General features: G+C 49.4%; 1 protein-coding gene across 2 annotated transcripts in view; it reads right to left on the bottom strand.

The window, feature by feature from the left end:
* Window positions 1–2815: 2815 nt before the first annotated feature.
* The window catches only part of FHOD1 (formin homology 2 domain containing 1), a 57397-nt gene continuing 33054 nt past the window's right edge, over window positions 2816–27158 (bottom strand). Inside the window, exons 4-24 of one of the 2 annotated variants that reach the window (XM_077309838.1) lie at window positions 24291–24358; window positions 23095–23200; window positions 20438–20532; window positions 19543–19654; window positions 18496–18590; window positions 18237–18380; window positions 17030–17232; window positions 16657–16767; window positions 14665–14688; window positions 13486–13539; window positions 12238–12353; window positions 11068–12029; window positions 10092–10244; window positions 9756–9938; window positions 8520–8639; window positions 6435–6596; window positions 6123–6313; window positions 5012–5204; window positions 4562–4721; window positions 4168–4344; window positions 2816–3319 (exon numbers count right to left, since the gene is read on the bottom strand). In XM_077309838.1, coding sequence (XP_077165953.1) covers window positions 3237–3319; window positions 4168–4344; window positions 4562–4721; window positions 5012–5204; window positions 6123–6313; window positions 6435–6596; window positions 8520–8639; window positions 9756–9938; window positions 10092–10244; window positions 11068–12029; window positions 12238–12353; window positions 13486–13539; window positions 14665–14688; window positions 16657–16767; window positions 17030–17232; window positions 18237–18380; window positions 18496–18590; window positions 19543–19654; window positions 20438–20532; window positions 23095–23200; window positions 24291–24358 — 3512 coding nt within the window. In that variant the 3' untranslated portion in view covers window positions 2816–3236. The remainder of the gene's footprint in view (window positions 3320–4167; window positions 4345–4561; window positions 4722–5011; window positions 5205–6122; window positions 6314–6434; window positions 6597–8519; window positions 8640–9755; window positions 9939–10091; window positions 10245–11067; window positions 12030–12237; window positions 12354–13485; window positions 13540–14664; window positions 14689–16656; window positions 16768–17029; window positions 17233–18236; window positions 18381–18495; window positions 18591–19542; window positions 19655–20437; window positions 20533–23094; window positions 23201–24290; window positions 24359–27158) is intronic. The other variant, XM_077309839.1, reaches the window with a different exon arrangement.

Here is a 27158-nt window from a genome sequence, read left to right as displayed (position 1 = left end):
ATGGAACCTCCAACTCCAAGGAAACATGTCACAGTCAGAGTAGTTCAGCAGTGGAATAGGCTGCCTAAGGAGGTGGTGAGCTCCCCCTCACTGGCAGTCTTCAAGCAAAGGCTGGATACACACTTTTCTTGGATGCTTTAGGATGCTTAGGGCTGATCCTGCGTAGAGCAGGGGGTTGGACTAGATGGCCTGTATGGCCCCTTCCAACTCTATGATTCTATGTCTGGCCTCAATCAGGGCCAGGATGTTTTCTGACCTGGACCCCACTTGGTGGAATGAGCTCCCAGAAGAAATCTCGGCCCTATCAGAGCCAGCACAGTTCTGCAGGATCTGAAAAAAAGGTCTCCTTTACTAGCTTTTGTTTGGGGTCAGTGAACTGGCAACATCTACTGAGCTCCCTCTAGAACCACCATCAGAAATGCCCAATGAGTGTGAGCCGGAATAAAAGACCAGACAGCTGCTAATTATGGTTTCAAATGTTTTAATAATTGTATATAATGTTGGTTGAATTTTAATGAGAATAATTTTAGTATGGACTGCAATTTTGTAGTTTGTATTTGATTATGGCACTCCTTGCCCTGAGCCATTCCAGGAGGGCAGTATAAAATTTAAATAATAGTAATAGTAATAATAATAATAATAATAATAATAATAATAATAATAATAATAGAAAATATTGAATTTGATCAATCAATGGTCTGATACAGCAGGAAGCAGCTAAGTGGCAGAGTAGCTGCTTTGCATGTGCCAGTTCCTATGTTCACTTCCTGCCAACTCCAGTTAAAATGATATGAAAGACCCCAAGCTGAGACCCTACAGAGCTGCTACCAGACCCTGGAGAGCAGACAATTTAACCTCAATAGAGTCCTGACTCAGTAGATGGCAGTTTCACATATACACGAAACTGACCATTGTGTCAAAGCAGAATGCTGAATGAGACAGGCCTTTGGCATCATCTTGCAGTGTTTTTAACTGTTTTGATGTTTCTTCTGTATATTAAGTCATGAATTGTCTCCAGGTGGCACATACCTATGACTTTGCAAGTAAGGTATAATTTTGGAAACAGCAGAATGCTCCGACCTACTGAAAAGAGGAAGTGAGGCTTTTGAAGACAAGGACAGACACATAATTAGCTGTGGGTCATTATGCCAACATATACTTTTTGGAACACTAAAGAAGTGTTAATTGTCTGGCTACGTAGGGTTATTTTCAGGGGCACCTAGTATATTTGGTGTGTTGTACTGATGTATTCTGGCTCGTATTGTTCCTTGGCTGAAGGAATGTATCCCATCCCTAGAAGCCTTCCTTAGCTTAAGTGGCTCTTCCGTTGAAGGAAGGCGTCAAACTTTGCTTAACAGAGCAGTAGGGCAGACGTGACTATGTCCCCATGGAATGGCTTTTACCATTTCTATTCAGTGCTTTTAAAAACTGATTTCTAAAGCTAGGCATCTCTTTTTGAATGAACGACTGATCTTTCTTTCTATACTGGTGGTATTTTTTGTAAAGTTCATAGTCTTTTCTTTGACATTCTTTTGGAATCTTGAGGGGAGTTATAAAGCTCCCATAAAGGTTTCTAAAATTCCTGGTAGGTAGATGGGGGAAAGGGGGCATGATCATCTCTGCAGCAAATAAATCATTACTTTTAAACAAGGAAGGGCAAATCACCCTCATCCTTTGAGAAATGCTGCTCATTTGCTGAACCTGTCCCAAACTTCCCTTTGAACTGGCACCATTTCAGGCAATACAAAAATTATACCAGAAGAACTGGCTTTTATATCCTGCTTTTTCACCATCTGAAGGAGTCTCAAAGGGGCTTATAATCATCTTCTCTTCCTCTCCCCACAACAGATACCCTATAAGGTAGGTGGAGGATGCGAGAACTCTGAGAGAAACTGGTCTGTGAGAACAGCACTAACAGGACTGTGACTAGCCCAAGGTCACCCAGCTGGCTGCATGTGGAGGAGTGTGGAATCAAACCAAGCTCACCAGATTAGAAGCTGCTGCTCTTAACCACTACGCCACGTTGACTCTCAAAATCTAGTGGCAATTTGGGAATGAATAAAAAGAAGGGCGAGCTAGCTGCCCCCGACCAGAAGTCACTCAAAGCTCTCTGTGGGATGAGGTTTCAATTGCCCATTTTCTATGGTTACCATAAAGAAGTACTAAGCCCTGCAGGCTGGTGGGAAGAAAAGTTATCGTAGAGAAGTTGGTGCTACACCTTCACCGCCCCCTGCAGGCACTATGACAGCAAAGCAGATGGAAAGGCTCCCAAGTTCCCGCTTAAACTTTGCTTGTCCTCTGTTTTGACAGAACATTCTTAATTCACAAGATAACTGTCAGCCCAAGTGGTGACACAGTTTATCTTCTGCATTTCTCATTTTGAACAACACCTGAATGGGCTGAACTGGGCAGATCCTGTCCCCCAAAACAGAATTTTGCAGCCTCCCTTGTAAAAGAATGTACAACTCAGGGACACACATCTGGATAGCAAAAGGAGGGCCCAAACACCCCATTTGTCCCCAAAGCAGGATTGGGAAGAAAGTGTCACCCAACTAGTAAGCTCCCTGTTATGTCTATTTTGGGCCCCTCCCTGTAGCATGTGCCTGTACCCCGTTAAGAGTGAGACCCGCAACCTTCTTTGACCTCATCAAATCAGGGTGGAAAGAAGCAACTGGATTTCTGAATGCACCTTTTGGAGCAGATATTGAGCAGGGACCAAGGGGCTGACAACATGAGGCCAAAATACAAGCAGTTGGGAACAGGCTGAAGACAATTTAACCCACCGCAGTGGAAGAAAGACCAGGGAGTGAGAGAGGAAAAGTTAAGAAGTCATCTGATTTATTTAGTGCCACCAAACTCTCAAACCACCTGATTCCTGAGCAACACGGGCCCTGGAGCTTGCGCCCGGACCAGGCGCTGGGCAGAATCAGTCCAAACACACACAAACACACACACAAAAATAATACTGTTTGCAGCCAGGCAGAGTGTCCTCTCCCCAAGGAAGTTCACCTGGTTCCACCCTGACCCATCAGCCAAGGAAAAGGGGCAGGTTTGAGTGAAGTAACACAAGCAGCAGCACACGCTGGTAGGATCCACGACGGAACGCTTTGGACGAGCAAGATGCATTCCTGGCAACCGCTGTGCGATCTGGCAGCCCGGCCTTCCCTCCAGCTGCCAGGCCTACTTGGACGGTGTCCTTATTTGGCACGGCTCCTCTGGGTTCCGCAGGCTGTTCTTCACACAGCCACTCCAGCGGCCTGCGCCAGTCCCAAGGCTTGCACCAGCTCGTCGCTCAGGCCGTTCTTCAGGGTGCGCCTCACTGCGGAAACAGACGACAGGGGAAGGGTTAGGGGAGCAGAAAAGGAGGCCAGTCTGCAGGGGATGTTCGTGGGAAGCCAGGCTTGGAACCGGAGCGTGAGCTGCTGTGTAGAGTGCTGTTAGACTCCAGGACAATTCAGCAACTCTTATGAGGCAAGCCCGGATGTTTGGACTAGGCCTCATCCCTAACAGTCAAGGGACAGGAGCTCTTGATCCTGCAGAGAATCAGCATTGCCCTCAGCTCCCCTCCTCTCCAACGCAGGAGACAGCACCTCTGCTATTTGACAGCAAAGTGTTCCCTGCCAGGGGAATTCGACAAAAGTACACTGCCCACGTCTCCTGTGTAAGAAAAGTGCAGCGTGTCCCTCTCCAAAGGAGCCATGCTGCACGGACTGTGAAAGGGGGAAGCAAGCCCATCTCTGCTGAAGTTCAGAACACCAGTCCAAGAACAGGAAAGGCTGTTCCATTGTCAGTTTAGCTTTCCTCTTGGCGAGGATAACATTAAAGCACAAGAAAGATTTTTTTTTATTTAGATATTTATACCCTGTTTTTCTCCCAAGGGTAACCAAAAGCAGCTTACAACACCATTCTTATAACTCCTCCAACACTATGGCATCTCTAGGGCTCTGTGTGTTTCAAACTCTTGTTTGAAAGTACGTGGGCCATGGAATCTCAGAAGGAACAGGGGCTAGTTGGATGTGATTTCTGGACTATAACTATAACTATAAATCAGAGCAATACAAAGCACATCGGTCCAATTTTGCTGGTCCTGCCAGTTGCAGAATTCAGTTTGCCTTTGGGGCAGAACCTGGGTTTGCCTCGGCTTCGACCAAGAAGACAAGCACTTACGGGACTTCCTGTTCACCCGGGAGCGCTTGCGTTCCTTCCCGGCGCCTGGCCGTGGCGGAGTGCTCTGCGTGACGGACTTCACCAGGCGGTCCATTATCTCCTCTGAAGCATCTTCCGGGGAGCCAGACGCATCCTCCTGGGGGGGCTGGGCACTGGGAGGGGTGTGCTTTCCGACACCTGGAACAAAAACTGGATGGTCATGGTGCATTCAAAGCACATGGCAACAATGTCCAACCCTGGCTTCCAGACCAAGAGCTAGAAAAGAGGGAGATTGGAGAGGGGCAAAAATTCCGGAGATGTCCAAGAGCAGCGTGAGGTCAGGCTGCCATCAGTGCCCCCACTGCTTGCTTGCAAAACGGGGGTGGTTTTCCTGAGAAGCCCTCTTCTCCCTTACCTCTGCTGGCCCGAGAGCGGCGGCCAGAAGGCTCTGCAGGGGAGATGAGCACGCTGGTCATGGTTTCGTGGCCTTCGTCAGCCTTTGGCTCTGGACTGGCTGACAGCACAGCTGACACGGGGCTTATTTCAGGCTGGCTAACACTGGCAAACCTCTCCATCTGCAAGCAGAGAAGTCTTATCAAGGGGAGCACCCGCCTGCTTCCCCTGTTCACACACACAAATACAAAGAGAAGCCTGCTACCAGCCCTAAACCTATGGGCAGGAACAGTGTGCTGAGTCTGCAGAGGGAAGCTGCCCTTGCAAGGGCACATGGATGCTGGCTTCCCGTGCTTCTTTCTGGCTCGGAAGAGCCATGCCCACAGCATAGGAAGCAGAGAGCACACTAGGACGCCTTGATCAAGCTGGATCAGAGAAAAAGGGAAAAGACAGGGATACCACTCCGAGTTACCTCCGTGATCATCCTGCCGCGGGTTTTGTTCCTCTCCCGGTATGCTGCCCGTTTCTTCCTCTGCTGCAGAACTCTCTCTCTGGATGTGCGGTATTCCAGGGCAAACTCCCGGAGGGTTTGGCAAAATCCAGTGACCTTCACATCCCGCACCGAATGAGCGTCATAACCCAGATAGAGGAGGAAAGAGCGAAATCTATAGGGGAAGAAGGATTCTATGGGAAGGGCTGTACCATACATATTAACCTAGTTTGTCATTGCTTTCCCATGACACACCCCGAGTCTGCCTGAGAAGTACAGTATAAAACAGCTATTCTGGGACACAGGATTCCTGGATTCATATCTCTGTCGAGTTATGCAGCTCATCAGTACCAGGAGGCCTTGCCTCAGTCTCTCTCTCTCTTTCATCGTAGCCTAACTCAAAAGATCGTTTTTGCAAGGAAACAATGGCACTAGGGAGAATGATGGTGCTTCTCTTGAATTACACCTCACCAAACCGTAGTGAGGGTAAAAGAGGGATGCAAAATTTACACGCATATATCTAAAAGATATATCTAAATATAAGATATCTAAAAATAAATTTCGATTCACTTTATCTGTTAATATCCCACCTTTCTCACCAATAGGGTCTTAAAGCAGCTCACAGATGTTCTCCTCAGTTTTATCCTCGCAACAACCCTGCAAGGTAGGTTATGCTGAGAGAGTGTGTCTGGCCCAAGTTTACCCAGTATACTGCCATGATAGACTGGAGATTTGAACTTGAGTCTTCTATCTATTACACCATTCTGAGCCTTAAAACTGAGCATTTAATAAGTTAATGTAAGTAATATTTCTGTGCTTAGCTCCTTGTTTGGAAGTATAGCTCTCATCTTCCTAGTTCCTGCCCCATTCTTCTTTAGTTCCTAGCCAGAAATTTCCTGATAGCCAGAAAGTCTAGACCTCAGTACAAAAAAAAAAAAAAAAAAAACACTAAAATTTATTGAGTATATGGTTGATGCAATGTTGGTATTCTTGGGTACATCCAGGCCTCAGTATATGCAAATTTGCTCTGCAGCAAACAGACCAGAAACCAAGAGGCTTGAGGCTGCACACAGGCTGCTAGAGGTACACAGACCTGTTCAACACCCGCCGGTGGATAATCTTGAGGAGGATGATCTTCTGGGTGCTGGCCTGTAAGAAGTCCAGCAACCTGCTTTTCAAGGCAGGCTTGGTCTCATGCTTGGCCATTGCCTTCAAGCTGTCCCATGATGCTTTGCACCGTTGCTCCAACTGGACCAGACTTTCCGCAAGCGCATCGAAGTCAACCTGAGAGGAACAGCAGAAGGCCGGCTTAGCCATCTCAGAAACCCGTTCCAGGGGAGCATGGTACTGGACTGAGGGACCTTCTTGATCCCTGGGAAGGAAAAGGAGAAAAGCCACACCTCACCTTGGCTGAGCGTGTGATGGCCGCGATCTCAGAGTAGAGGTCGGTCGTCTCCGGGAATTTCTCCACCACGTTGTGGCACAGGTGATGCAGCAAGGTCTGCCGGTGCACCGTGTCCTTCACCTCCGACACCTTTGCCAGGTAGCTCAGCTCAAACCCTCGACTCTGAAACCCCAAATTGCAGTCAGCTTCTCTTCTGTACAAAGGAGCAGACGGTGTGTGTGGCAGTGGATGAGGAAAACCTACTGCTTTCCTTCTGACAGACATGGGAGCTCAGAAAGCCAGTGTGGTGTAATGGTTTAGAGCAGGGTTAGTCAACCTGTGGTCCTCCAGATGTCCATGGACTACAATTCCTATGAGCCCCTGCCAGCGTTTGCTGGCAGAGCTCATGAGAATTGTAATCCATGGACATCTGGAGGACCACAGGTTGACAACCCCTGGTTTAGAGGGCAGGGACTAAGACCTGGGAGATTCCAGGTTCGAATCCCACTGCTGCCCTGGGAGCTTGCTGGGTGACCTGGGGCCAATCACAGTCAGCCTAATCTACCTCAAGGGTTGCTATGAGAATAAAATGGAGAAAGGGAGAATGATGTTAAGCCCCAACAGGAGAGAATGGAGGAGTAATAAATAAATTAAGTGGAGAGCTGGTGACCTCGGGCTCATCACAGCCCTGATAGTACTGTTCTCACAGAGCTGTCAGAAGCTCTGTCAGCCTCACCTCCCTCACAGGGTGTCCTGTTGTGGGGAGAGGAGGGGAAGGCAATTGTAAGCCACTTTGAGACTCCTTCAGGTAGTATAAAAAACTCTTTTTCTAAATAAATAAATATTCCCCAGCTCTCCATGCAAGGGGGAAAAGAACAATTCTATAAAGGAAACAAGGGTGCAGTATAAAAGATTAAAAGGCATGGGAACTGGAATTGAGTCTAGTCCTGGTTACTGTATGTAGCATCTTGTTCTTTGTTTTTGTAATTCCAGCTTTTGCATTGTTCATGTTGTATCATGCCCAATACTTTCCTTTTCGCCTAATTTTTGTCTCTCTTATGTTGCCTGTCAGATGAGTTGAGCTACCTGATTGCATTGTCTTACACTGTGTAATCTGCCCTGAATCACAGTGAGACAGGCCATCAAAAATGTAAATAAATAAGTAGTTCTACGGCTTTAAATTCACAGGCCACCATTCTCAAATGTAGAAGAAGCAGCGTTGGTTCTTATATGCCGAGTTTCTCTACCCAAAGGAGTCCCCGAGTGGCTTACAATGCCCTTCCCTTTCCTGTCCCCACAACAGACACCCTGTGAGGGAGGCGAGGCTGAGAGAGCCCTGATGTTACTGCACAGTTAGAACAGCTCTATAAGGACTGTGACATGCCCAAGGTCACCCAGCTGGCTGCATGTGGGGGAGTGGGGAATCAAACCCAGCTTGCCAGATTAGAAGTCCTCACTCCTAACCACTACACCAAGCTGGCTCTGGAGACGTCATAACGCACCCACCCCATGCTTTCAAATGTGACTAAGTTGAGAAGCCTCCAGATGGCCATAAAGAAGAGACGGCCTTTTGAAATCTAGCCCAGGCGGATACCGAGCCAACCCCAGGAGTTCCTTGCTCATTCATGCAAAAGTATTTCGGGTAGGCTTTGGTCTACCCATAAACTACATACTGTGCGTTCTAGAAACTATTAATCCAGTGTAGGGTCGACAGGTCCCCCCAGTCACTGGTGGGGGATGGGTTGTAAGGGTTGTCAGATTCAGGTTAGGAAACTCTTGGGATTTGAAGGTGGACCCTGGCCAGGAGAGAGATCTCAATGGGGCACAATGCTCTGGAGCCCACCCTCAAAGCACTCATTTTCTCCAGGGAAACTGATCTCTGCAGCCTAGAGTGGTAATTCCAGGGGATCCCCAGGTCCCACCTGGAGGCTGGCATCCCTGGTTCAGTCCCCAATGTAGACTGACCACTTACTAAGTGGAGAAGGACAAAGGACTCTCTCCCTCAGATGCTGTGGAGGTCGTTCATTCCCTGGGTCTGAATCAGGCTGCCTACCAGAACTCCTCCATTCTGAAATTTCTCTCTCCCCGCCTCTCCACCCTCCTCACCTGGGATCCATTCAGGAAGTTGCCCATGGCGAGCAGAGTGGCAAGAATGTGCTTGAAGGTTTGGTTCAAGGCCAGCTGCTCCATCCCGAGCTTCAAGTCAAACAGAGGCTCAGCGATTTCCTGCACAGAAGCAACGCAGACATGCAACAAGACAATCCATTTCAGCCTTCGGGGTGGGGAATCGTTTGCCTACTGCCGCTGCAAAGGGAATTCTTCAAAGAACACCTTGGCTTGTAACCAGAAAAGGCCTTTAAATGCATCTGTATGCAACAGCACGCCCTGCAGCTAAATCCAAAGAGGGAATGGAAAGGGAAGACTGCTCCGCTGCCCAGTGTAGCTCCATACAGAGCCCACTTGCTTCTGGATCAGGTTATCAGAGAGAGGCTCCTCTATCGAAAGCTCAAGCTCTCTTACAAGCAGGGAGTCAGCAAAGCCCTGCAGGACCCTGTGGTGGACCCGTGTAGCTGGGAGTGCAAAGGGCGTTATAAAGGACCTAAGAATCCCTAGTGGGAGGGGGCATTCCTGAAGGAGAAGGGGGAGTGGCCTTGGTGAGTTCTAAGAGAGGGAATTCCAAGCGTGGCTAGTGGGATTTGAGAAGTCAGAGAGAAGAGGATTTGGGTTGGGGAGACAACTGAAGAGGAGGTTTAATGGATAGGAGAGGATATAAGAGAGCCTCTGAGCCAAACAAGGTCATATTTCCATAGAGAAAGGAGACCCGCAGCTGCCTCAGCACTCACAGGCAGTACAAGCGACATGGGTTTAAGGAGAGCCGAAGTCTCTGATAGAACAGGCAGCGGAAGCTGAAGGCTCACCTATGGTTCTTAGTGAAGCAAGCATACAGCGGGATTTCTATGAAGAAGCAGCCTATAATCAGACAGGAGGAGAATCGATTCATTTGAACTCTGGTGTTGGAGAAGGCTTCTGCTGGTTCCATGGACAGCAAAAGTCACGAACAAGGAGATATGACAGCGCATAACGCCTGATATATCGTTGGCAAAATCACGAAATTCTGGCTCGCTTACTATGGCCATATCATGCGATTCAACTCATTGGAGAAAGCTATTATGCTAGGATTGGTCCATGGGGAAAGGAAACCAGGCCGGTGGTTAGATACAATCAAAATGGACATTGGCCAGAACAAAAGCACACTGAGAAATGTATTGTTCCTAAATAGTGAAAATGTTACAGACCGCCTCCTGGCCCAGCCCTTCAGGGCGTGTGCACTCAACAGCGTACCTGCTCCATGGTCTCATAGTCCAGCTTAAAAGCCCAGAGTTGAAGTCGGGCAGCAAGCTCAGAGATCGAGGAAAGCGTGAGAAGGAACTGCTCTGCTGTCCCCAAAGGGACATCTGGATTAGCTAGCTGGGCCTCTTGAATCTGCTGTTTCTCTTCCTCTGTTGGAACCATGGTCATGATTTTCTGCAAAAAGAGGAGGACGGAGAAATCAGGGCTAGCCGGTTGCGTACTATGGAGGGTCAAGGGCCCTGCATGCAAAGGGGATGGGGAAGGTTGACCGCCTGGCCCAACTTGCCAGACAGCCTGAAGGAAGCAAACCTTGTGTGCTGCCCTCACCTCGATCCCTTCCTTAGTAATTGCAAACTCATCGAAGTTGAGAATGGCCGTCTTGATGATGTAAGCAGGAGGCAGCACCGTCAAGCCAATGTTGATGGCGTTGCTCCTCTTGGGATCCAAGACCACAAGGACCTTCTTCCCATCGGCAGCTTTCTTGGGGTGGGAAGAAAGGAGGTCACACACGTGATCACATGAGATGGCAACACATTTATAAACCCATCTCCTCTCCTCGGAACAGCCAGGGTGTTTCCTGAGCCACAGTTCAGCAGACACACATGAAGCTGCCTTCTACTGAGTCTGGCCCTTGGTCTACCAAGGACAGTGCTGCCTGCTCTGACTGGCAGTACCTCTTTCAGGATTTCAGTTTGAAAATACACCAGGCCAGCAGCCCTGCTGGATCAGAGCAGCATCCAGTTTCTCAGAGTGGCCAACCAGTGGAAGGGGAAAGACAACAAACAGGGAACGGAAGCCAAAGACTTCTGCTCTGGTGTTGTTCATAGGCAGTGGGATTCTGTGGAAGACTGCCTCTAAATAAGGAGGATCCCTTGAGCCAGCTTGACTAAGAGCCCTGTGCAAAGCCATCTATGGCAGGGGTAGTCAACCTGTGGTCCTCCAGATGTTCACGGACTACAACTCCCATGAGCCCCTGCCAGCAAACGCTGGCAGGGGCTCAAGGGAATTGTAGTCTGTGAACATCTGGAGGACCACAGGTTGACTACCTCTGATCTATGGTAATGGCTCAAGGGTTAGCCTGCTTTGTCTGACAGGCTCTCCGGATCCTTTCACTTCTTACCTCATCCTTTAAACTGGAGATGCAGGGGAATGAACCTGCGACCTTCTGTATGCAAAACAGAGGCTTTGCCACTGAGCCACTGTGAAGTGATGGACAATCTTATCTCATCTAGATTAAGTCTCGAGGGCTAGAGGTCCAGAGGAGCACAAAACCGATATGCCAGGGGACGTCCTGGAAACCTACCTTAGCGGGAAGCACATCCTTTGCCTTGGACTCGAACAGATGCTCCAGTTTGGCCGTATCAATCTCTACCTTCTCCAGGGATGCCCACAGAGTGGCCTGCCCAAATTTTCTTATCCTCAGCGAGCTGTCCACATTTTTCAACTCTCTCCAGAAAAGCTTAACCGTCTTCTTCTTAGCAGGACGATGAGAATCTCCCGCAGAAGAACTAAGTAAGCCAGGAGGAGGACAACCAGGTGGGGGAGGTGGCGGCGGAGGGGGACAGCCAGGTAGTGGGGGAGGAGGAGGGGGAGGAGGGGCAAAGCCAGGAGGGAGGGGAGGAGGGGGAGGAGCCAAAACACCATCTGCAGTTGTAGCAGTACAGCGGTCAAGTGTGTGGGATGACGCCTTCTCCATTTCAGCCTCTAGAACATCAAAATCTTCTTCCCTGCCCAGGTCGGAGAAGTCCAGGTCCCTGATTTTCAGCAGCTTTGGGCTGGTTTCCCAACACATGGCCTCCAAGTCCTTTCTAAAGGGAGACAGAAGGGTACTCTCTAGACTCTGTAAGTTGGCTTCCGCATCAATGCTCAACTGGCCCTGCAGAGGTCGGGCCCGCATGTCGGAGGTTGACTTTGTCCCCTTGCCTGGACGGTCCCCGCCTTCGTCCAGGCTTAGCTTGCTCCACGTTTCTGCCGGGCGGTTCTCGGCAGGGGTTAGAAGTGTCCTCTCCAACTCCGTCGGGGTCTTGGAGAACAACATGTCAAGCATAAGCTTCTTCTCAGAAACGCCACCGGAGGCCTCCGTGCCTTCGCCGGGTGGGACAAGTCTGTGGCTTGGACTTGGTATGGGCTCGGGGCCAATGGGACAGGTGCTGGAGGTACCATGGCCTGCAGCAACCTGACCAGCCCCCTCACCATCAAAGCTGCCTGAGGTAGTGACAGGCTCTGTCCCGTTGGTGGTTCCGTTCTGCCCTTCTCTCTGCCTCCCTAAAGGCAAAGCAGAAGAGGTTAGGTTCAGTTCCCCAGGCAGGGCCAAGGACAGAAACAGCACAAGAGGAAGCAGGGAACAGAGAAAGGAAAGTCTCAGCAGGAGGGAGAGGACTGTAAGCCCTTGTCCTTTCTGGCATATACAGGCACGGAACTGCTTGCTGTCCTCCCGAGGAGAGATTAGTTGCACACTCACAAACGTTGTTACCTGGGCTACCTTGCTCAGCACTTGGCATCGCCTCAGCTAGCACCTCTGCCCGGCCCCTGGACATGGCAAACAGCTTCTCCATCTGTGAGGCAGCGAGGTTCTCCAAGAAGCGGGCTCTGCAAGAGAAGAGAAAGCCCACCTCGCTGAGGATCGGGGAGACAGAGACCCATGCCAACACTGCAGCACGCAGACCGGACCCATCACAGCGACATGCCCAGGAGATGGATCCACAGCACACAACTGTAGCCATCCCTGAAGGTGCAGCTCACCTGTTGAGGAGGAAAATCACACCGCAGAAGCGCGTAACAGGGCAAAGCACCTACTACGCACAAGGCACACACATGCATCCCTCTGTGGAAGCTCCTTCGAGAGCCAACTAGGCACTGGGGTTAGACTGGCAGCTTCGAGATCTGGCTGACCCAGGTTCAAATCCCCTCTGCTGTGGAAGTTCACTGAGTGGCCCTTGGGCCAGCTTCATTGGCTCAGCATAACCTCCATTAATGGGGTTGTAGTAAGGACAAAAATGAAGGCGAGGGGCACGGTGACAACTTACCTGTTGTCTGTTTAGAGAGCTGCTCATGCTGGGCATTCAAAGCACCCTAGCCAAGAGCCAGCTTGGTGATATCCAGGGCTAGTCACAGTCTTGTTAGAGCTGTTCTCACAGAGCAGTTTCTCTCAGAGCTCTCTCAGTCCCACCTACCTCACAGGGTGTCTGTTGCAGGGAGAGGAAGGGAAGGTGAGTGTAAGCCGCTTTGAGACTTCTTTGGGCAGTGAAAAGTGGGGTATAAAACCCAACTCTTCTTCATGGGACCTTTGATATGCCAAGCAGATTCTCTTCTAATGAGCCACCGGCCCTCAAGCACTTCTTAAAGTCTTCAGGACAACGGAGAGATCCTTAGTGGAAACTACCTCTCTCAGCCTCACATCCCTCACAGGGTGTCTGCTGTGGGGACAGGAAAGGGAAGGGGATTGTAAGCCACTCTGAGTCTCCTTCTGGTAGAGAAAAGTGGCATATAAGAACCAACTCTTCTTCTACCTAGTTCTTTGCCCCCACCATTTGAAAGAAACTGTGACCTTCAGGAATGGAATGTTCCTCATTCAATGAAGGCCTGAAACCAAGGACAAGTCAATTTTGCGATCTGGGACGAGAGAGCTTGCGTGCCTATGTGGGTCTTCCAGAGAGACTCCGCGCTCGCCAGAAATGCTCCAAGCCTGCCCCTGGCGAAGCACACACAAGTCTGCACTTACTCAAAACGCCTCAGAATAGGCTTGTCTGCAGAGGCCGGAGGGGGCTCCTGTTGCCTGGGATAAAAGGTCAGTTAGCACCATTGGGTCGAGGGCACTGCGCCCTTCCACTCCCACACGCCCTGCCAAGGCGATCCCAGCCCCGAAGCCGAGAGCCACATGCAAAAGGGAAGCCATCGAGCTGGACCCATTTCCTTCTACCTAACTGCACTGCACTCCCCTCCAACCAGCAGCTTGTCTTTGGGCTTTGAGCAAAAACTAAAGCCATGCCAGAAGGGAACGAGACACATCCCGGCCTTGCTTTGCCACTCCTGAGCAGCAGACACCTGACTTCATCCCAGCGGCCTCAGAAAGCAAGCATTGCAGTACAATGTCTGCACATGAGGCCTTGGGGGGGGGGGAATGGGACCCTTGCAGCCCCCTCCCCCCTGTAAGCCACTCAGATGCAAAACTCCTCCCATCTACCAAACCAAATTTTCCATGAAAGCTTTGGGTACTATGCCACGCACGCACCTATAATAGAGACGAGCATGATGTGGCTGGAGTTACTTTAGGGACTCTTTTTTTTTAAGTTGTTAAAACAAGTTAGGAGTTTGACTGTGAGTTCTGAAATGTTAACACCCCTCCCTCCCACCCAAGAGCTTAAATGAATGTATTGTGGTTTACACAACTACTACTGCATCAGCAGTTATGCCAGTAAAGGTTTATTATTATTACTGCATCAGCTTTATGAAAGGGGTATAAAAAAGAGGTCTGGGTGGCCATAAGATCCCCCCCCCCCGAAGTCAAGACCTGTTTTTTCAAAGTCCTGCTACAAGACTGCAGAAGGGACCTCTAAGGAAGTCCAGGAAAGACAGCTCTATTCTTTAGAACTAAGGTAGACTCCCTTGGCACCTTGAAGACCAACATAGTTTAACTCTGCACACTGGCTTTCCCGTGCCAGCACACTTCCTCCGGAGGCCACACTGGCTTCCCTGGCACAGCATTCCCTCCTCAAGACCTAGATACAGATGCCCCAGGAAAAGCATGCAGAGGCACAACCAAGGCCAATCCTGGCAGTCCCAAAATCACATGCTGAGGGAGATTCAGTCCCATGCTGGGCAAACAGATTCCAGCCCCCCCACTGGGCCAAGAAAAACCACACACACACTCACACAGAGCGAGTTTTGTGAAATCACTTACCAAGAAGGGGCAGTTTCATGCAGTCTGGAAAAGGAAAGGAAGTTGAAGCAGAAGCGATGAGCACCAGGAAAGCAGAAGGTGACAAGATGGGCAGAAAACAGGCTAAGGCAGAAAGGGGGTAATTCCCGCCAAACACACACCCCACAGTAGCAACACCCCTCCCCTCAGCAACTGGCGGTTGTGACCGCAATGACACACGGGCTATACTGCCCCTATCGTCAAGAGGGGGGTCCTAACCTTGCTGAGCCTGTGGATGCTTCTGGAATGTTGTGGAAAGGCAGCAACTCTTACCCCAACATGGCCGCCATGGAGGCTGGGGCCAACTGCAAAACTGCAGGCGCATAGGCTTCCTTAAGGCACCCTGTGCCGCAATGAGGTTGACAAACTTGGGAGTTTTGGGAAAGGAGGTGCCATGAAAGACAGGGGTGGAGACCATGTTGGGGACCACTGGGCTAGAAGAAGCACCCCCAACTAGACTGCAGAGTGGGCTGGTTCTTCCTGGCTCATTGCTATACAAGAAGGGACATACATGGCAGCTGGGCAATCAGCAGAAAGAAAAAAAGAGGGGAGGAGAAGAGGCAGAAGCTGGGGACGTGGGCAGCAGCAGACCCTTCCAAACAGACTGCCCTGAGCCATCTGCAAAGACCTTTGCTTCTGAATAGCAGGCTCTTAGCACTTCCTGTTTTCCTCCAACTGCAGCAACCTGAGAGAAAGGGGAGGGGATATACAGCGCCCCCCTCCACCATACACTGGGCCATCTCCCTCAGGATTTTGCCTCCTCCTCCCTCCGCAGGACTCGGAAGTGCATTGAACAGGGCATTGTCCAGTCTCTTCCTAGCAGTCCCATCTGCAGAAGGGACAGGTGCAGCTGCATCCAGAGAAGGTTACAGAAGCCTTTCCCAAATTGCACAGTGGGGGGAGTGCTTCATGCCTCACCCACTTTCAATACCTGGGGACAAAGCTCCAGTCTTCCGACCAGAACCACACCCACGTGGTTTCCATAGAGCCTCCCAGCTTAGTTGTTCTCCCTGCCCTCTCCCCAAACAACCCCACACCTCTGGCCCAGCCCACACACAGCTGGAATGCAGAATGGCCCAAAGCACCTGTCTTTGCTTGAGAGTCACACCGCTGTTCTTTTTAAAAACAAATGTCCAGGGGCACCTTAAAAACCTCAGGGCATTTCAGCAGCGAGTCACAGCATGGATACATCCATACATGATATATTTATCCCCTCCTTGTAACACCTCACTGTAGGCTGCTGGACGCTTTCAATATATAGGTATCAGCCTAATGGATGCACACACCACACGTCTGATGAAGTGAGCTCCGATTCATAAATGCACTGGAATAAATGCTAATAAAGTTAGTTAGTTACTGCCCCTGGATGCCAGCTTAATTAAGGGGCTGCAAAGCTGCAGTTTCATTTTGCTGCAGCAGACTAATGTAGGGCTACCAATCTGTGTGTTTTTTTTAAATAGCACATGTTTTTTTAATAGCACATGGTGCTGGGCTCTTCTGGACTTTCCTTAGGGGAGGGGGGAGGGAAGGAAACAAGGAAAGATGCTGTAGAACAGCGGGACTAACCCCACAGCTCAGGAAGATCCATAGCCCTACCAGGTAAGAGCCTTGCCCCCTTTCCTGAAACGTGGGGCAGGTGCTGCAGGGGGGAACTGGGCTCAGAAGAGCCACACACAGCCTGCCATCAAGAACCACGTGTGGCTCCTGAGTGTCACTGGCATAGAACATTACAAGGACCACGCAGAGCCTCTTCCTGGTCTGAGCCCAACCCACAGGCCATCAGCTGGAGATCAGAAATACCAGCCTAGAGAGAAGAGAGCACAGGTCTCCCCTCTGGGGTCATTTGGGGCCTTATAACCTCTAGCACCCAGCCTTACAACCTATACCAGGCATGCAAAGTTCAGTCCCTCTACAGTCAGTTTGGAGAAAACGAAAGAGAAACGGGGATCGAGTCTTCTCAGGACAGAAACCTACTTGAAAACGCTCCTCTCGCCAAGGTTCCCTGGATGCTCCTCTTCCGAAGGTCCTGACAACACTGAAAGCTGCACGTTCGATGTGCTGCTATACATGCTCGTAAAGCTGGCCCTGAAAAAGAGACCCGTCCAGATAAGTACTCTTAACATGCACAGTCAATGCAGTCTGCCCCCACAGACAACCTTAGGACTCTGTGCTTCTTTGGGCAGATGAGAGGTTTTGTTGTGGGACTGCAACAGATGAGAAAAGATGGATTGGAAGCTGTTGCTCTGAAGGACATCAAGACACCTGCAGGTGCTCAATCACTGTGCTGCAGGCCATCCTCAAAGAGGATTCAGCATCTCCCGCTTCCCTGGGGTCCCACCCAACTCACTGGCCATTGCTGTTCACATCCAGACTCAAATCCTGAGCAGGGCTGGGCTGAAGTTCTTCAGGTGCTCGGACCCCTTGGCTCTCCTCTTGGGCCATGATGTACCCCACGGACCGCCGCCCCCTCCGATTCTCGTCTCCTTTCCTCCGCTCCTTGCGCGGGCCGGATGGCGACTCTTCCACTCCATCCTCGTACTTGAGAGCATTCTGGAGGGCACAAAACAAGACATGCTAGGAGGATGTGGATAAATGGTGAAAAAGGCAAATGCAGTTTTGAACTGTATCAACATCAAAATTGCAAGATGTCATAGTTCTGCTGTATACCACATTGGTCAGGTTGCACCTGGAGTCCTGTGTGCGGTTCTGGAGGCCTCCCTTCAAAAAAAGATATGGATAAAATTGAGAGGGTGCAGAGGAGAGCAATAAGGATGATCCGGTGCCTGGAGACCGAGCCCTGTGAGGAAAGGTTGAGGGACTTGGGAATGTTCAGCCTGTAGAAGAGAAGGCTGAGAGGGAACAGTATTGCTCGGCTCAAGTATTTGAACGGTTGTCACTTGGAGAAGGGCAGGGACAGCCAAGGGTTGACAGCCAAGGGTAGGACCTGCAGTAATGGCTTTAAACTATGACATCAGGAGAAAAAATGTTCACAATCAGAGCAGTTCAGCAGTGGAATGGGCTGCCTAAGGAGGTGGTCAGCTCCCCCTCACTGGCAGTCTTTAAGCAGCGACTGGACAGATACTTATTATGGCTGCTTTAAGCTGATCCTGCATTGAGCAGTGGGCTGGACTAGATGTCATGTATGACCCCTTCCAACTCAATTAATTAATTAATTAATTAATTCAACCTACCCTACCCACCATTTGTATACTGTCCTCCCCTGAGGCTCAGGGCGGTTCACATGGAACATAAAGAATAATACATTGAACTTGGATTTGTGTCCAGTAAAATACAACAATAGTAATAATAACAACAACTACAGAGAATAGCAATTTAACAGGATAACAATCAAAAGGTCTACGGTTCAGAAGATCTGATGAGACCTGCAGCAAGGCAATGGGGAACAATCCCCACCCCCCACCCCAAAGAAAGATCTGACAGTTGTAAATCCCATTCTGGAGTTTTGGCATTTGTTCACTGCCCTTCCCACAAAGAGCTTGGGACGATACGTAGCGCGTGGCAGGAATGACAACTGGAATGAGAAGTGGACGAACCTCGTAGATGACCAACTGCTGCCTCAAGTCCAGGTCCGTGCCCTTGTTGCTGACATGTTGCTGAATGATCCGCTCCATGCCCTGCTGCTCCAGGCAGTCCGTCATGTCATAGAAAGAGTCCTGGTCCGGGAGGGCAGCCAGTGTCTGTGAAACATCAAGAGGGTGCTGAAGATGAAGCACCATTGCCAAAGTCCCATCCAGCTGAGCCCAGACACATAAAGGAACCTGGCATGTCCCCCACCCCACCCCCAAGAGTCACCTTGTTGATAAGCGTCATGGCAAACACCTGGAGCTCCGTATCAGCTCCATTGTTCTGCTCCAGGATCGAGACAAGCCTAGACCATGGAAAGCCACCTGTAAGATAATGAGGTGAATGCTGATGGCTTGGCTGGCAGGGGATTCAGGCCAGAATGGTAACCCCATCCTTGGGAGAGAAAAGGACAGATAGAGGGGAGGGGAAGTGCAGAAGATCCATGACAGCCACTACATTCCACTGGCAGATGGTGGGATCCAGTCCTCTCCCTCTGCTGTTTCTTTTCCCACCCCACTGGTCAGGTACTGAGACCCCCCTGATAGAAGAAGAGTTGGTTTTTATACCTCGTTTTCTCTTCCCAAAGGAGTCTCAAAGTGGCTTACAATCGCCTTCCCTTCCTCTCCCCACAACAGGAACCCTATGAGGGAGGTGGGTCTGAGAGAGCCCTGATATCACTGCACTGTAATATCAGCACTATCAGTGCTGATATCACTGAGAACAGCACTATCAGAGCTGTGAAGAGCCCAAGGTCAACCATCTGGCTGCATGTGGAGAAGCGAGGAATCAAGCCCGGCTCGCCAGATCAAACACCGCTGCTCTTAACCACTACACCATGCTGTCTCTCGGCTTGTGTCAGCGCAGCTGTTCCTACCCTGCAGCCCTGGTGTGGGCCAGATCTACCTCTCCTGTCAGAGGAAGATCCACCTTTATGGCACAACCAGATCCTCTGCACTGAGACCATGCGGCACTGCAGGTGCGGACAAAATGCAGGAAGCGCCTTCTAGGTAGGAGGTAAAAGCACAGGGACTCTGACTCCCAAGAATGTGCAGGTATAAAACTGGCCCTGGGGTGGGTGTTCTGACATTCGAGGTTACACTGCCACAGGAAACGATTTTCCATCTGAGAGACATTGACCCTTTACACATAGTGCTTACTCTGTTCTTAATGGCATAAGAGCTGATAAAAACCCTCAGCTCTCTCTCGGTTGCAACTGCAGCCCACCTGAAGACTAAAGCCCCCCACTCGCTTCAAGCACAAGGCTGGCAGCCTCACCTCTGACCTCTTCTGCGGCTACGACGGCCTGGATCAACAGCTGGGCGTTGGATTCGGTGTATTCCACAAAGACAAGCAGAAGCTTCAGGGCACTCTTGACCACGAGGCGGTACTAGGGAGGGGAGAGAAACCCACCTTGTCAGTTTTGCACCAAGGCGTTCCCAGGACCAGATCGTGCCACAGAGCTGCTGTCCAGCACCACCGATGGGGATGGCAAACAAGCTCTTTAAAAGGTTTGGCTTCAGGACTCCTTTGTGATCAAGAAGATGTCCTTCGTTGCCAAACCAAACTCAAGCTGCAAAGAGGAGACCTCCTTCTCCACCGTCTTCCCCACCACCCAGGTATGCCTGCTTAAAAAACAAGAAGACTGGCATTTTATTTATTTTATTGCAGATGTACCCCTCTGTTTCTGCCACTTCTCAGCTTCTGAAACTCTCTATCAGCTCCTAGAACAGAAGTGGCCAAGCTATGGCTCTCAGATGTCCTTGCATGATGGCAGGGGCTCATGGGAATTGTAGTCCATGGACATCTGGAGAGCCACAGTTTGGCCACCCTTGTCTTAGAAGTTACGTTGAGAGTTCAAGGAGTTTCAGCCCTCGCAAGGGAGTTCTCTGCAGCAAAGCCCAAAGAATCTTCAGCAGATTCAAAGGCAAGAATGACTCGGGGGGGGGGGGGCAGGCATCCAGTCGGCCACTGGGTCACCCTTGGGCTGTGGCTGAGCCAAAGGAGACACACAGAGATCCAGAGACAATTCAGGCATGGAACTCATGGCCAGTCCCAATATGACATGACTTTTGCTTCTGGGTTTTGCTTTGGGCCAAGGTGGCTCTTGGCAAGAGAAAGCGAAGGGGAGAAGACATCCCCCCTTCCACGGCCACAGGAGGGATGTACTCACCAAGCTCCCGCAAAGCGTGTACAGCCACTGCACCGTCTCGTTGTGGTTGATCACTCCCATCATCCCGTCCACAAAGAGCATGACCTGACTGAGAGCTGGGGAGAGAGAGAGAGAGCATAGCCAAAAGGGCATTTGCTAGAGTCCCACAGCAGGTGCCTGGGGTGGAGGAGGCAGACGTCAGCATGAAAGGAGGAGCCATAAGGCCTGCCAAAGTGAGGGAGCATCAGATGCCACCCAGAGAATGCAGCCCTTTGGGGGCCATTTCCAGGGGTAGTCAAACTACCGACCTCCAGATGTCCATGGACTACAATTCCCATGAGCCCCTGCCAGCGAATGCTGGCAGGGGCTCATAGGGATTGTAGTCCATGGACATCTGGAGGGCCGCATTTGACTTCCCCTGTTTCAGACAATGGGGGTTGGTTTCTATACCGGTGGCTTTGTAGGGGAAGCAGGAAAGGCAGGAATGGTTTGCTTTAGTGATATTTATAACCCCTTTCTCCAAGGTCGTCAGGACAGAAAACGGATTCTCCCCTCCTTTCTTTTATCTTCAGCAACCACCACCTGGAAGGCGGGTTAGGATAAGAGCAACTGACAGGCCCGGATGCAGTCAGCAAAGTTCCCAAGGCAGAGAAGGGATCCAAACCTGAAAACATCTAGATCCTGTAGTCAGACCCTTTAACTACTAACAATACGGGGGCACCAACGTTGTCTTTGCCACTGTCCGAGCCACATGAAGGCCAAGCCTCCAGTGTCACAGGACACGGTTATTTTATATTGGTCTGAAGTAGCATAACAAGGAAAGAGTCCAGTAGCACCTTTGAGACCAATCAAGATTTATTCAAGGCGTGAGCTTTCGAGTGCAAGCACTCTTCCTCAGACTAAATGAACAACCATCATAATTGTGGAGATATAAATAAAAAATTATGGTGTTTGTCCATTTAGTCTCAGGAAGAGTGCCTGCACTTGGAAACTCGCGCTTTGAATAAATTTTGGTTGGTCTTAAAGTTGCTACTGGACTCTATTTTTGTTATGGTTATTTTGGTTTGCTTATTTATTGGAGGGCATGCGTGTAATATAGAGATGTTCAGGGGTGGCTTGCCTATCCCTTTGTCACAACCCAGGTATTCCTTAAAGGCTGCCCTTCCAAGTACTACCCAGGCCTGACCCTGTTTCGCTCCCAAGATCTGACGGGATCGGGCTTGCCTGGGCTATCCAGGTCGGGTCACCAACATAGTTTTTTGGATCACAAACTAGAGCCAGAGCTCTCAGCTAGTGAGTTGGCATTTCAGCTCCAAAACCATCAAAATAAAAACAGCCCTTCTTTCAAACTTCTCCCCGTCCCCACATACTTCAGGAGGAAAATATTAATAAGCCTGCCCCCAACATTAGTTGAAGACTGACCACCAATAGCCCTGTAAAGGAAAGAAATACCAAAGTAACCTCCTCCCACTCAAAAGGTCTGTACTGCTTGGCTCAGTCAATACTGGTGAGTATTTGAGAGGGCTGCGGCTGTAGCTCAGTGGCAGAGCATCTGTTTGGCATGCAGAAGGTCTCAGGTTCAATCCCTGGCATCTCCAGTTCAAAGGTCCAGGTAGAAGGTGATGTGAAAGACCTCTGCCTTGGAGAGTGGCTTCCACTCTGCATGGACTATACTGACCGATGGTCCAGAGGTCTGCTTCAGGATAAAGCAGTTTCATAGGTTCATGTGAATGCCAGTTTTGCCTGCCTCCTTTAATCAGTACTTGGTGGGCTTAGAGAGGCAGAAACACACAAGATTTACACATGAGCCGTCTTCTTTCCATTTCCGCTTGAAAACCACCATATACTGTGCAAGAGCCAAATGCCACTTGGGGACGCCATGCTACCCACAAATCTCTACCGTGCCTTGCCCTGTTTTGCCAGTTATTTAAAGCATGTGTGCTGCCTCTCTCCAGAAAACTGCTCTTGGCACTCAAAGTAAGAAACATACGATAAAATCATAACAACACCATACGAATTAGCAGCGCTATTACAAGCCATAAATCAGAAGCCAAGGGCATAAAAACGACATATGGCTGCTTAGCATATTAATAAAACAGTCTACAGTTTAAAAGCAGATCGTAAAAACGGCTTTAAGAAATTGAACTCTGCAGTTAAAAGCCTCCGTGTGTAGAAATGTTTTGGCCTGGCGGTTAAAGGACATTATGAGAAGCGCCAGGCAAACAATACCTGGAAGGGCATTCCAAAGGTAAGGTGCTATCACTAAAAAGGCCCTGTCTCTTGTCATTTCCTATGCTGACGGGGCCGCAGGGGGGGGGGCATGGCTTGGGAAGAGGATCTTCATAACAACAATAATTAAGTATTGTCAAGTCACAACCAACTTAAGCCAACCCTCCATGGGGTTTTCAAGGCAAGAGATGAGGAAAGTTCGTTTGCCATTGCTTTCCTCGGCATAGCAACCTTAGCCTTTCTGGTGATCTCTCATCCAAGTGCTAACCACAGCCAAAGTTGCTTTGCTTCCAAGATCTGACAAGCTCAGGCTAGCCTGGACTATTCCGGCTGCGAGGATCCAGTTGTGTAGCTAAGAATATCACTGAGTCTATGATCCCTTTGGAGGGGAGATCTCAGACATTCCCAGAATGCTGATTCTCTCGGCTGTGGGGCAGAGCTGCACTCACCTCTCAGGATATAGTTCTGGTAATTCTGGTCTGCTTCAGCTCCCACTGTGATGAGGCATGACAGCCCTTCTGAATTTACAAACTCGGGCACCAGGTCTTTATCCTCCTGCAAGAGAAATGCAGAAAGTTAAATTTCTTCTCTCTGAATCCTGAAGCCCCATTGGCTCCTTGGCTGGTGCATGATCAGATAAGGCATCATAGCAGGCCAAGGAACAAGGCTGTATAGTCAATGCAGAGATATGGCTGGTTGAAAGCTGTGTTTGAGCACTGTTCAATCCATAATAATAACAATTATTATTATAGCAACAACAATAGAGAAGAGCTGGTTTCTTGTACCCTGCTTTTTTTTTACTACCTAGAGGAGTCTCAAAGTGGCTTACAATTGCCTTCCCTTCCTCTTTCGACAGCTGGCACCCTGTGAGGTAGGTGGGACTGAGAGAGCCCTGAGAGAACTGTGACTGGCCCAAGGTCACCCAGATGGCTGCATGTGGAGGAGGAGTGGGGAATCAAATCCGGTTCTCCAGATTAGAGGCTACTGCTCCTAACCACTACATCATGCTGCCTCTCAAGGCAGATCACATCAAGTTTATAAACAATCAATACAAATGAATTACAAGCATAATATAAAGAAAGCATTGATCAAATTATACATCGATGGGCCTGTCTGCAGAAGGGAAGGGGCTGTAGCTCAGTGGTAAAGCACTCTCTTGGCACTCAGGAGGTCTCAAATTCATCTCCAGTTAAAAGGATCAAACAGGGGACAATATGAAAGACCTCTGCCTGAGACTCTGGAGAGCTGATGCATCAGGGTGGGGCCCAACCCTGACAGGTTGCTGGTTCCAACAGAGAAGATTGACCTAGACAGACCAGGGCAGGGGTAGTCAAACTGCGGCCCTCCAGATGTCCATGGACTACAATTCCCAGGAGCCCTTGCCAGCATTCGCTGGCGAATGCTGGCAAGGGCTCCTGGGAATTGTAGTCCATGGACATCTGGAGGGCCGCAGTTTGACTACCCCTGGACCAGGGGTTAGATATCAGGAGACCGTTTCCTGTGTTCTTTAGGCCAGCCACAGAGAACAGGGTGCTCAAGCCAACTACATATAGGGGAGTCTAAGTTGGCTGTATATGAATTATCACCAGTGTGCGGAGCAGGCAGCCAATGGGTCATGGACAGAATTGGACAAGAAAGAACGTACCTGGAAAAGCTGTTTCAGAGAGAAGAGAGAGCGTCTCAACTCGGGGCCCTTGGAATTGTAGAGCTTCTCTGGGAAAAAAAAGAAAAAAACATTCACAGTCTGCAGATGATGTACAAGGAGCAGGTCCTCCTGGAAATTAAGCCCCCCCTGCTAAATGCTTTGGATGCATACCGAGATTTTGGCTCCATTATTTTCTGGACAATTTCAAAACTTTAAAAACCAACCGTTTGGTCTCATCGAAATCTTTAATTTGACACAAAACTGGAAAATGTACAAAACCAAAAATTCAAAAAGTATGGAGTTTTACTGTTTGACATTTTATGTGACAATCTGATTCTCACAACTTTTAAAAATCTCTCTCTCTCTTCCCAAAGGAGTCTCAAAGTGGCTTACAATCGCCTTCCCTTCCTTTCCCCACAACAGGAACCCTATGAGGTAGGTGGGTCTGAGAGAGCCCTGATATCACTGCACAATCTAAGACCAGGATCACATTGTTTCTTGAGGGGGGGGGGTGTCGTTACAGGAGCCTTTCCCCCCATCTTTATTGCTCCTCCCTCTTGCACAACTACCATAGGCACTGCAAAGGTCTTTGGCAGAGTCTGTTTCTTGGCCTTCCCTTGAAACAGATCCCCTACAGCATGTGCAGTTCCCAGAGTCTAGATCATGGTATCAGCTGTAGCTTGCAGCAATAAAGATGCTGTGAGATTCACAGCGATCAGTGCTATCCTAGTGGCTCTGTTCCTTGCAAGGGGAGGAGGCACATGACCAAGCACTCATGCTGGTGGAAAGAGCATTTGAGACCCAAATATTAAAATAAACTTTAAAAAAAAAGTTTCTGCAATCAAGACACAAGGAGGTCAGCTGCTGGGTTTCTTCAATCCAGGACATGGCAGTAGATGCAAAACAGAAAATTTACCAGGTAGGCACATCAGTGTCTGCTGAAGGCTAGAAAAAGCAGAACCAACATTATACAACCAAGGCCCACATGAGGGCAGGATGCTCTATACTGCAAGATGCAGCCCAGGAAAAAGTGACAATATAGTAAAAGATGCTCAGGAGAAAGGCAGACGTGTAAATATCTTAACTAGAGGAGCCTGAATTGTAGATGACTGAACGAGCTAACAAGTATAGCAGCCAAGAAGATCCCAAACGTATCAGCGAAGTCCACCCACATGTCTCTCTGTTCAACACACTATCCCTGTGGCCCTTTGCGCATGTTATAGTGAACGCACCGAAGACCTGCATGCGTAACATCTCTTTGCAGGAAAGTGCACCAGTGCACATTCACTTTCCAAATGGAGCCAGGGATCTGAACTCAAACTGAGCTGGATAAACGGGGGGTTTAAAAATCATACATTCAGCTATACATATGTTGGCCATAGCGTGAGAATTGCTCAGCAAGAATAGAAACAAAAGCCACTATACATATACTATACATCAGGGGGAGTCAAACTGCGGCCCTCCAGATGTCCATGGACTACAATTCCCAGGAGCCCCTGCCAGCATTCGCTGGCAGGGGCTCCTGGGAATTGTAGTCCATGGACATCTGGAGGGCCGCAGTTTGACTACCCCTGCTATACATGGATGTCATGGGTGTTCACTGTAATTTGAGAACAGGGCTACAGGCAGTCCCCAAAACTCAGAACGAAGGGAAAGGCTTCCCCATTACTAAATACTGGAGAGGGGTTACAAGCAATGGACAAAGGGGAAGACCCAGGTTACTCTTCATTGCAAAGTTATGGGGAATGGGAGGATGTGTCCCAGATAAAATCTGACTGCTGTTTTACCATTCACCAAGCTGCCAAGATGTTTTGAGACGCCAATCTCCTGATTACCAAGATGCATGCCCCTGAGAGCCCAAGCCCTAAAACCTGCCGATCCGGTGCATAGAAAGGCTCTGGCAGACGCATTCCTATTCTGAAGCATTTGATTAGTCAATAAAGAATAAGCTGGGCCAGAGCTCTGCCAGCACATGTGCCTCCAAACTTAGCGCCTCTGTTACCAGGAAATCCCAAAGCCAAGTCTACACTGTCTCCAAGAAGCAAAATGAATTAAGCGTGGAGCTTGCTGGAAATTGTCTGCGGGAGACAAAATCACCAGTATTTAATGTGTCGAGCCTTCTGGGGAAGACGCACACGCTGAAACGTGCATCGTAGAGACAACACAAAACTCTGAAATGCAAGCTGGGAAGCTGAGATCACACTGCAAGGGACTAAGGAGAGATCCTAGGGTAGGATCTCAAGCAAGTCCAGATCCTTTGCTACAGCCTTTCTCAACTTTTTTACTGTTGAGAACCCCTGAAAAGACACCCCAGGAGTGGCGCAATTGGGAGCAATGCAAGCCACTTTGGGTCCCTATTGAGGAGAAAGGCTGAGTATAAATGAATACATAACTTCTAGGATAGGAGAAACCATGCTGGAGAAGTAGAACAAGGCACTTTTCATTGCTGAGAAGACATTTTTCATTGCTTTTCTTGTTAAAGAAAAGGTTGGCAGCCCATGGGTTACACGTAGTGTTTTGTCCCACTATGGACGTGCCAAAAATCCAGTCAGTTACAATAAAATATTACAATAAAACAAGCAAATAACTTTGTCCCTTCCATTTCTTCCCCTACATAACACTCACAAAAACATATCTCAAATAATTTGCCAGATTCATCATAGCCCAATTCTCACAGAGCAGAGTCCACTGCATCAGATGATTTGCCAACATCTGTACCCCTGGGACACACACATACCACCTATATTTGGGCACTGTCTCAGTAGCACTTCTGTGTCCAAAGAAAAACTCTGCAGCCTTTGAACAAAAGGTTGAGCCTTTGGGTTTAAAAGACCTGGGTGAACATCTGCAACGGCAGTCATTGAGCAG

This window comes from Paroedura picta, chromosome 14 (genome assembly GCF_049243985.1).
Source record: "Paroedura picta isolate Pp20150507F chromosome 14, Ppicta_v3.0, whole genome shotgun sequence".
In the NCBI taxonomy this organism is placed as follows: Eukaryota; Metazoa; Chordata; class Lepidosauria; order Squamata; family Gekkonidae; genus Paroedura; species Paroedura picta.
Note: the sequence above shows the minus strand (reverse complement) of the source record. Positions and strands in the feature narration are given on the sequence as shown.